This window comes from Rhamphochromis longiceps, linkage group LG14 (genome assembly GCF_057381845.1).
Source record: "Rhamphochromis longiceps isolate RC_006_pf linkage group LG14, R_longiceps_female_GT1.1, whole genome shotgun sequence".
Taxonomy (NCBI): domain Eukaryota; kingdom Metazoa; phylum Chordata; class Actinopteri; order Cichliformes; family Cichlidae; genus Rhamphochromis; species Rhamphochromis longiceps.
In genome coordinates, this window is record NC_140570.1 from 24,731,893 (window position 1) to 24,742,780 (window position 10,888).

At 42.8% G+C, this 10,888-nt stretch overlaps 1 protein-coding gene across 3 annotated transcripts; it reads right to left on the minus strand.

The window, feature by feature from the left end:
- Nucleotides 1-1,209: 1,209 nt before the first annotated feature.
- On the minus strand, nt 1,210-9,823 carry LOC146654113 (uncharacterized). 3 transcript variants are annotated; one of them, XM_085429210.1, is made up of 2 exons: nt 9,471-9,823; nt 1,210-3,640 (listed from the first exon to the last, which is right to left on the minus strand). In XM_085429210.1, the coding sequence occupies exon 2, from the start codon at nt 3,263-3,265 to the stop codon at nt 1,583-1,585; it is 1,683 nt and encodes a 560-aa protein (XP_085285336.1). In that variant the 5' UTR covers nt 3,266-3,640; nt 9,471-9,823; the 3' UTR covers nt 1,210-1,582. The 3 variants fall into 3 exon arrangements, with proteins under 3 accessions (XP_085285336.1, XP_085285335.1, XP_085285334.1); XM_085429209.1 differs by having other exon boundaries at nt 1,210-3,650; XM_085429208.1 differs by having other exon boundaries at nt 1,210-4,556; nt 5,912-9,823.
- Nucleotides 9,824-10,888: the final 1,065 nt, after the last annotated feature.

Consider the following 10,888-nt stretch of genomic DNA (forward strand, 5'->3'; position numbering starts at 1 on the left):
TTCAGCGACAGACAGCCTTCTTCATGGGACGATGCATCAAAGACCACTCTTAATTTTGTAGTTGCTTTGTCCTCTCTCAGCACTGCATGGTGAGGCATATAATACATTACAGAATCTGTGCTGCTGTTTGGTGTCACTTCCTCTGCAATGTTCTGGTCCAAGTAGTCCTCCACCACTTGATTATACCTGCTGAAGAGTGTGACATCCTTCTTAAATCTTTTACTCAGACCTTCCAGCCGTTTTTTTGGCAACTCTGTAGTTGTCTGAGAGCTCTACCCTTTCTGGCTTCCATGGCAACTCCACCTGATATCGTCGTTCTTTAAACATAGTCGTTCTCTCAAACATCTGCAGAGCCTCATCATCTTCTGGGTTCTTTGTTGTCTCATTTGTAATACCCAGAGACTCTATTTCCCAGAATGCTTTCAGTTGCTTGGAGAGGAGTTTCTCTTCCTCACACGGAAGGAACATGCAGGCTGCCTCTGTAACACTTGAGGCAGAAACCGGCCCCTGAACAGACCATCCGAAGGTGCTCTCCAGTGCCACCAATGTTTCTGTAAGTCTCTCCACCCTTCCTGTCATGATCTGCCAATAGTAGTCAGCTCCTATGAGGACAGCAAGCTCTGGTTCCTCATTGGATCCTGGGAAGTCAGCCAGTTGTAATCCTCTTTTCTTAAGCTCATGCTGGATCTGTTCACCAGGAACCTTCATTATTGCCGAGCACACTTGTGGGGTCTCCACAGCTTCTATTACAATACTCTGGCTAGGATCCCAGATATTTTTTAGCATAACCTTCACTATGCCGCGCTGTGATCTTGTGGGAAAGGAGGACCCAAATGTGTGTAGTGTCAATGTCTCTTGCCTTATTACTGGTAAATTTAGGCACTTCACCAACGTTTCATGTATGAAGCTTCTTTGGCTGCCTCCATCTAATAAGCAACGAGCTATCCTTCTGCCTGACGGGCCTTCAATCCACACCTTTGCAGTCTGTAGCAACACAGTGTTCTGTTCACCTGGTGTCAAGGGTTGACAATTTGTTCAAACACAGTAAGAGAGAAATGAGACACTGGCAGACCGACTCAGAGTTTCAAAGACGTGCGCACGGGTGAGAGTCTCTGAGCAGACTCACACACCGAGCACCGTTTACTCGCTTTATTTATAAGGCAAAATGGGTTACATAATACTTCCTCTTTCAACTGAAGAGGGGAGAGCTCAGGCATTTTCTTAGCTATCTAACTTCTGCACACAAACTGAAAAACAACGACACAGCAGTATTCATGCTTATCTGACATCGCAGACACTGAAGTAAAGAATGCATGTATATGTCCTGTCTTTGTCAAACATCTCACACACTTAAGCAAGGAATACATTGTGTTCTTTTCAACAGTAAGCTTTACCGTGTGAAAATATATAAACACTTGATTATAAGGCATACTTGTTTCTACTTGATTATACTTTAATGATTTAACTAAAATAAAAATTCTCTTAACATTCCCTCCTGATGTTAATATATTTCACATGTTTTACTCAATGCATAGTCACTTGTTAGTCACATTTTCAACTTGCACGTCATTCAGTGAAATAATTAAACAACAAGCTTGTCAAGATTGTCATAGAGATTTTCTTCTCTCTCTCCCACACTCAGCATACCATACTGACGATAGGGATCCTCCATAACTGACTGAGCCAAGACATGGTTTCCTAACATACGCTTGAACATGTTTGTCATTATGCTTCTCAGACATGGGATAATACAAGCAATGAAAAGGCAAAATAGTAACATCACACTGAAAAGGGCCAACAGGCCTTTAATCAGTAGAGATTTCCAAGAGCCGCTCAGCAGCCAGTCCCACCAACCTTGAGTATCGGTAACGTAGTCCTGCTGCTGAGCGTCTCTCAGTTGTTTCAAAACATTCAAAGCATTTGTCATGTTTAATGAATGGATGTTATCAGGTATGTAGGTACAACATGTAGTGTTAAACAATACGCAGAGACCACCTTTCTCTGCGAGAATGATGTCTAAAGCCACTCGGTGCTGCATGACAGTGATGCGAATTGCATCAATTTCTTCATTCTGTCCTTGATTAATGCGGGTTGAAGCATTTAAAAATAATCCAAAACGATAGTCCAGGGTTTCTATCCGTAGTGCGTGTTTCCCTACTCCTATCCATGGAAACAAAGCGTGTATTACCTTCTGGCTCTTGGTCCAGAGTTTGAAGTCATCTGGTACATCAGAACCAAGATATGGATCATGGGGCTTGAGGCCTGTGCTACGTTTAGCTCTGGTGTTGATGTTCACTGACATCTTAAAGGTGTGGTCAGATACCAGAACAGGGGCACAGAGTCCGGTGCTGTTTGGTGGCAGCATGAAATAGACTTTCAGGCCACACGCCCAAGCTGCGCCCTGTACCCAGTATGTACCTGTCGATGAGCCGATGCCATCCCAATCTGGTGCCGCCAGGATCATGGAGCAGTTTCGGTTTTGTCCTAATTTCTTCAGACCCTGGGGCGTACCTGTTTGTCCGGTTGCTCCTGTGAAGTTAAAGCACACTGGGTGTTGTATGTCAGGTGGCAAAACAACTGAGAATGATTTCAGTTTTCTATGGCTGACGTTTATATGCACCCAGTAGGCTTCATTGCAGGTGTAGTTTATATTTGGGTACTGGTGGGTGCAGTTTGTTATGTTGTAGATTAAAGACTTTACACTCTGTGGGACTATATATTGTGTAGTGTTGTGGCATGTGTTGCTGTTTTGGTCCTTTATGGATCCACCTATCACCATCACAGGTTTTCCTGGTGTTGAGCAGGTCCCGGTAATGGCTTTGTCATATATGCAGAGTGCTTCAGCCTTGGTTGGGGGTTTTCCATACACTGTGGCATGGAGTGCTGTCGTGGGCATATGTGAGCAGACATAGCAGTTTGCGGCATTGTCTTCTCTGTGCACTCTGTCATGGACATACCGGTACCATGCATTGTTCAGCCACGGGTGGTTGTGTTCTTTGTCTATCTCCTTCAGGTGCGAGTTGTCGTGGGTCCACCTCTTAGGTCGGAGAATAATTGGTACTGTCTTGTGGGTTCCACTGGGCATCAACCAAAAGAGTGTCGTCATCAGGAGGATAGCCATTAGACAGAATATGTAGCACATGAGTAGTTTTCGTTTGATGTCACAAGCGCCCAAGCACAACAGCTTTGGGGCTGGAACTGGTGCTAGCATTGATTCTGAAGCTGGTTCTTCTTCTGGATTTATCAGGTTGTTTTCCTCAGTCATCTTGTTGAGATTTTATTCAGGCGTCCCTGGTGTTATTATTGGTTCTGCTCTTCGGTGGGATAGGTCAGTCTGATCTTCAGGGCGACCAGGCACACCCGAGCTCCCACGTGAGTAGCACTGCCGAGGAAGCACAGGGCGGGAAACCCGTTCAGCCCTGTCCTCCAGCAGGGGTTCACGTAAGAGTCAGGGGAACCGGCGTCTTATTGTGGTGCAAACACTTTCTTCACGTGGGATTGATGAATCCACGAAACTCGTTCGGCTATCTTACACGCTGTGGGTGTGGTAAGTAGCACCTGGAAGGGACCTTCCCACTTTGGAGCACTCCAGTTTTTCCGCTGGAGGACTTTAATCAGAATCCAATCACCGGGGTTCAACCTGCAAGAAACTGAAGAAAAGTCACTCGGCAGTTGATTGCTTAATCTCACTTCTTTATTCTCAAATAGTTTTGTCATCCATTCTGCCATTGTTGTTTCTGCAATAGATTTATTAATTGGCTCACTCATTATGGGGAGTGGAAAATGTCTGCCATGTACGATTTCAAATGGCGTTAGACCACCTGTTCCTTGAGTTATTCTCATCCATAATTTAACCAAGCTTAGACATTCAGGCCAAGGTTTTTTAGTCTCTTCCATACATTTCCTCAACCTTTGTTTAATTGTGCCGTTAGTTCTCTCGACTAATCCTGCACTTTGTGGATGATAAGAACAGTGATGTTTTATGCTGAAGCCTAAAGCTTCAGAAACTTTACTTATTACTTCATTTACAAAATGTGTGCCATTGTCTGATCTTATCAGAGATGGAATACCGTACGTTGGAATAAAATGATTACATAGACATTTTGCTACTGATATTGCATCTGCTTTTTTCACTGGGTATATTTCTGGCCACTTGGAAAATACATCAATTATCACAAGTGCATATTTGGAGGATTGTGATTCATTTAATTCTATGAAATCCATGTGGACAGTGTGAAATGGATGCGGTGGTATAGGGAAATGCCCTCGCTTTGGACGTAGATTTCCCTGTGCGTTGTGTCTTTGGCAAATCATACATGTTCTGATAAACTCTTGTGCTGAACTTTCAAAATTTTTTGTATAGAATTGTTTATTAAGAATATTAATCATCCCTCCTGATGACACATGAGTTTTCCCATGTGTCACTAAAGCAGCAGTTCTATGCAAAGATTTTGGAAGCACTGGTTTGCCATTACACATCATAAGGTTGTCTTTTAATTCTGCTCCATCTTTCACCCAAGATTTTTGTTCACTCAGCGATGCTGTTTTCTGTGCATCTGCTAGTATTTCTAAAGGTATTAGATCTATGGTTTCTGTTGTTAAAACATCAATTTGTTTTTCTGCAGCTGCTTTTGCTGCTTTGTCAGCAAAGTTATTTCCTCTCGTAATTTCTGTGTCATCCTTTTGATGAGCTGCACATTTGCATAGTGCTAATTCTTTTGGCAACGTTATTACTTCTAATAGCTTTTTTAGAAGGTTTGCATGTTGAACTGTGTTGCCTGAGGAAGTTGTCATTCCTCTGTTATGCCATATTTTAGCGAAATGATGAACTGCTGAATAGACATATTGACTGTCTGTGTAAACATTAACACTTTGACCCTTATATAAAGTACATGCTCTGATGACTGCGGTTAGTTCTGCGCTTTGAGCAGAGTTTGAGGAGCTGAGAGCTTTTGCTTCTATCACTTTATCAACAGTTGTGACCGCATAACCCACACAATTTCTACCGTGAATGTCTTTTGACGCTGAGCCGTCCACAAAAACATTACTGAAACTGCTCTGGGGGGAGCTGTATATATCAGTGCGAGGTTTTGTATCTTCCTCTAATTTTTGAATGCAACAGTGTTGTTCTCCGTCCAGAGAAGTCGGCAAAAGTGTACTTGGGTTTAGCTGGCCACACTTCTCTATTTTTATGTGTGATTGTGTAAGTAGAATCCCCACATAAGAAAGTTGTCTTGCATGCGTGAGGAAAGAGAGGTTCGCTTGGAGCAAAATAGAGGTCACTGCATGTGGGACTTTGATGATCAATTTATGTCCTAGAACAATGTCTGCACATTTTTTAACTGCCTCTGCTGCTGCTGCGCATGCCTGAACACAGGTAGGTAATCCAGCAGCTACAGAGTCAAGTTTGCATGAGTAGAAAGCTAATGGACGTTGTTTTTCTCCAAAAGCTTGAGTTAAGACTGCTTTCATATACCCTCCTGCACCATCAACATGGAGAACGAAAGGTTTTCCATAGTCTGGTAATGCTAAGACGGTACATGTCTGCAGTGCTATTTTCAAATCAACGAAAGCTTTTTCTGCTTCTGGAGTCCATTGTACTTTGTCTTTTAATGCTAGATCTTTACCATAAATGAGGTTCTGTAGTGGTTGAGCTAGTAATGCGTATTCTGGAATCCAGCATCTACAGAAATTGCACAGTCCTAAAAAACTCATCATTTGTTGTTTAGTTACTGGTTTTGGGGCATTTTGGACTGCTATCTTTCTGCTCTCTAACAGCTGCCTGCCTTGTCCTGTCAATTTGTGGCCAAGGTATGTTACTTCCTGGCTCCACAATTGCAGTTTATGCTGTGACACTTTATGGCCTTGCTCTGCGAGATGTTGCAAAACTGTTAATGTGTTTTCTTTGCACTCATCTTTTGTATGGCCTGTGATCAATATATCATCTACATACAACAAGAACTGCCCTGGGGCAGGGAGCGTACAAGATGACATTGATTTTCTCAAAGCCTCTGCATACAGAGTTGGGCTATTCTGGAATCCCTGAGGCAACCTTGTATAAGTATACTTTTGATTGTCAAAGGTGAATCCGAATAACTTCTGTGAGTCAGGGTGCAGAGGTACAGAGAAGAAGGCATTGGACAAGTCTATTACAGAGAACCACCGTTCTTTTGGTGTTACTTGATTTAGAATTGTGTGTGGATTTGCAACCACTGGAGGTATTTGCTCTGTTACCTCATTTATTGCTCTTAGATCATGAACTAAGCGATATTTTCCTGTATTAGCCTTTTTTACTGGAAAAATTGGTGTATTACACGTGGCTTCATTAGTTTTCACGAGAATACCTGCTTTTTGCATCTCTGCTATGACTGGTCTGATACCTTCTTTTGCCTCTGCACTCAAGGGATATTGTGGTTTTACAGGCCTATATGAGGTTGTAGTTTTCACCACTACTGGATCTGCTCCTTTTATTAGGCCTACATCCGTGGGTCCTTGAGACCATAATGTTTGTGGCAGCTTCTCTAGTTCTGGATGTGCTTCAATTGTTAATACTTGTCATTCATCTTGCTCTGTTGTGGCTAAATGTGTGGCTGGTGTGGCTGTCACCGGCCAACACAGCGTTAGCCTCATGCACCCAGTTCTACGGCCTTTTTGCCAGTCCTCACACTCTATTTTGTCATATCTGTCCATTTCTACATTTCTCAGCACTGTGCCTAACTCAGACCAAGGCGTTTGGTCGTTGCGTGCAACAGATACATGAGGGTTGCATATCTTATTTAAGCGCTGCACTGCATCTGTCTGTAACACTGAGCATACTGCATTACCACTCTGTGTCACATACAGGTGTTGTAGGACTAGTTTTTGCGGTCCTAGTCTGTGCACTTGTTGATCATAAATTTTGTCTGGACCTGGGACATATTTATACCACAAGGTGTTGTGATATTTTGCTGGGTCCTGTCTATGTGAGTGCTCAGGTAAGTACATATTAGCTTTGGCCTCTAATGGTTCAAGTTTTGGTAAATCTAAGGCCCAGTAATAATTTGGCTCACCTAAACCTTCACAAACAAAAATATCTTCAGTTTGGCTCTGACTTTCAGAGAGTAGGAGTCTGGCTTTCATGCCACTTTCTTCAGGAAAAACTCCTATTTTTAATTTTGTTAAAGCATCTCTTCCTAACAAATTTAGTGGACAAGATGGATCATAGATGCACTGATTTTTGCAGGCACGGCCACTATCTCTATGTGACATAAAAAGGGGGTCGGTTAGATGCTGTTTTGTCACATGTCCTGAGGCTGATTTCACGATTAAGGTATCTTTTGAAGAGGTTAAATTTGGGACTTCTACTGTTAGGACAGTTTTACAAGCACCTGTGTCGCAAAGGAATTTTATTGGGACCCCGTTAACGTGCACTATAACGGTGGGCTTTGCTTCTGAGCCTAGCAGCAGTTGTTCAATGTTGTAAACTTCCCCTTCACTTGTTTCACTTCCCTTTTCTTGTGCTAGTCATTCATCACGGCGTCTGCGCCTGTCATCTCCACCTTCCTGTTCTTGGCTTACATTTCTACAGTTTCGAGCAAAGTGCCCGATTTTACCACAGTTATAACATCTCATATCTCTTCTATCTCTTCTTTGTCCTGCTTTTTGCTTTCCCCTACTTTGCTTAAAACCTGCCGTGTGTTGCTGTCCTGAGAAGGCTATAAAGCCTGTCTCTGGATCAATCATGAAAACTCCTTCTGTTTTTTCTTTTTGTTTTTGAATTTTGACTGCATGCTCAGCATATTGTAGGGCTTCAGGCAAGGTTCCTGTATTTTGAGTGACCCAGTGTTTGTCTACATGTGCTTTTATCTTAGGCAGTAGACCATTTAGGAAGGCATTTTTTAATTGTTGTTGAAAAGCAGACAGTGGATCGGCATCATAATTTAGCCCTGAGTTTTGTCTGAAAACTGGGCGTAGGCGATCCAAATAGTCTGATGCTGTCTCTCCTTCCTTTTGTTTGCACTCTCCTATCTTTCCATAATCTGGCCTTGGGGCTAAAATAACTTCTATTCTGCCATACAAGTTATTAAGCTCCTGTATTAATTGGGGAGTGTCTGGCCCCAACACGTCACCGTTTAAATCATTTCCTGTAAATTGACCTCTAGCTCTAGGAAGACTTAAACCTAATAAATCTTGAAAAACTTGATGCATCTCATGACCATTTAAACCCCACCCCTGACGGATCAATTCCACTGCATCTCGCCACGGCCGGAAGCCTTCTTTAAGGGGTGGCACATCTTTTAGTACATTCTCTCTGTCTTTATGAGACCAGGGTCGGAATGCATAAATTAAAGGCTCACCGTCTACTGGTATGACTCCTTGGGCGTCTGGGGGACCAGTGGGTTGACCGTACCTGGGGTTAGATAAGGCTACCATTGGAAACTGACCTACAATTTCTGTTTTTTTGGAATGACCATGCTTAGTCATAAGATCAAGTTGTTGTCTGGCCTCCATATAGGGATTTGAAACAAAAGGTTTGTGAGGAGAGCTTACAGGAAGTGCTGACGTAAGGTTAGGTGCAGCTGCTGCAGGCTGTGCAGGCTGAAGAGCATAAGGAGGGGGGTACGGTTTTTCTTCTCCTGCAGTTTTCTGTTTATCTTTAGTTTCCTGCTTTTGGGCACGTTTAGCAATGCGTTTATCGTTTTCTACCATCCACGCCTTGAAAAGGTGCCATTCTGCTAAGCGTTTTGCTTTTTTCTTTTGGCTCTTTTCCTCAAATAATTCTTTTTGTAAAGCAGCCTTTAAAGCAGTTATTGATTCTTGATTGCATTTGCCTTGCCAGGCTGGGCAATAAATTTTATGTGGATTTCTCCACCTATTTGCACTGACTCTTCCTGCATTTGGACAGTTTTTTTCCAACCATCCTTCATCTGCTGTTAATTTTACTTTAGTTTTAGAGTTACCCATTTTGAACTAATTACGTCAGAACTGTGACACCTTCTTTGGCATGAAAAAGTGAGAATGGGTTTTCGATAACAGCCTTCTACTCTCCCACTAATTGAGAGAGCGGTTATCAATTTTACGTGATGAAGCACAACCCTTTTTTCCACCTTTACCAATACGTGAGTGTACACAGGAAAACAGTTTGAGAAGTGGTTCGACCGCGTATTGGGTCGTAAAAACAACTCACTCCTCACAAACAAAGCGCGTTTCTATGATTTTTATTGAGATTTTCCGTAGGCCTATTTATTTGTGTAACACCTTCACCTTCAGCCACTCTTCTTGAGTGACCGGAAACCTGTTCCGTTGCAGCCACTCCCAGAGCGACCGGAACTTTTAATAGCGATTTTTCTAGAATTTCGCTCTTGCCTGTCGTCTTCTTAGTCCCGCATGGACACTGAGATCTGTCGGCGTACCTAGGTTTACACACTACTTAAAGGAAAATCTCAATATCAACGTATTTTAGCGCTTGGTGGAATGCGTGTCATATTCACCTCTACTGTGGCGCTGCGTTTTAAGATCCGGTGCTCATCGGGTCCTGGAGCCGTGAAGGCCGAACGCTGACCGGAGATCGAATTCACGTTCCCGGGTTTTTCGTTTTACTGATCAGATTTCTTCCAGCGCAGGCGTCACGACGTCAGGATCCGATGGAGACCGTCTGTGGAAAACTAGACGTTAAAATAACAGTCAGTTCTCCGGCTACGAAGGACCAATTAAATGTCAAGGGTTGACAATTTGTTCAAACACAGTAAGAGAGAAATGAGACACTGGCAGACCGACTCAGAGTTTCAAAGACGTGCGCACGGGTGAGAGTCTCTGAGCAGACTCACACACCGAGCACCGTTTACTCGCTTTATTTATAAGGCAAAATGGGTTACATAATACTTCCTCTTTCAACTGAAGAGGGGAGAGCTCAGGCATTTTCTTAGCTATCTAACTTCTGCACACAAACTGAAAAACAACGACACAGCAGTATTCATGCTTATCTGACATCGCAGACACTGAAGTAAAGAATGCATGTATATGTCCTGTCTTTGTCAAACATCTCACACACTTAAGCAAGGAATACATTGTGTTCTTTTCAACAGTAAGCTTTACCGTGTGAAAATATATAAACACTTGATTATAAGGCATACTTGTTTCTACTTGATTATACTTTAATGATTTAACTAAAATAAAAATTCTCTTAACACCTGGTTTCACTCTTACTGAATGAGGGAGCACGGAGGAGACCACTGCTTCTTCTGGTTGGGATGGGGCCTGTACATCCACCCTTTCACCACCGTACACAGCAACGTGATGTCTCCGTCCACATTTCTCACAGGACACATTCTTGGTCTTACAGAATCTTGCAATGTGTTTCTGTCCCAAACACACAAAACATCTCCCCATTCTCTTTAACTTGTCCTTTCTTTGAAGCGTGTCATTATTTGGGCAGTTTTGCGATTTGTGATCGTCACTCTCACAGAATATACAGGTGTTTTGTTTCTGGCTGGCTGTGTACAGGGCAGCAGTAGATTGTATGCTAGGCCTTTTAAACCTCACATCATTGAACGGTGGCTTGTACAGTTTATTTTCAGCTTTCTGTGGGTTGTACGACTTTGTCATTTGCAGCGTTCTTTCCCTGCTCTGAACCTCCTTCTGTAGGAATGTGACCATTTCTGACACTTTCCACTCTTCATCTCCATTTCTCTGACGGCTGTATTCAAGAGCTATATCATCTGGAATCATCTTTAGCAATATTGGGCATAACAAGCTTCCGTAGCTTTCTGACACTACACCCAATGACTCTAAACTTCTGATCTGAATTTCACATTCATCATATAGCTGCCTCAAAGCATGCACATCAGAGGATTTTTTAACAGGTGTGAGGTTCAGCAGTTTTGACATGTGCGCACTAATTACTACATCC

Excerpts from the sequence above, each read along its gene's own strand:
- LOC146654113 (XM_085429210.1), bottom strand. The coding sequence starts at position 3,265 with ATGACTGAGGAAAACAACCTGATAAATCCAGAAGAAGAACCAGCTTCA.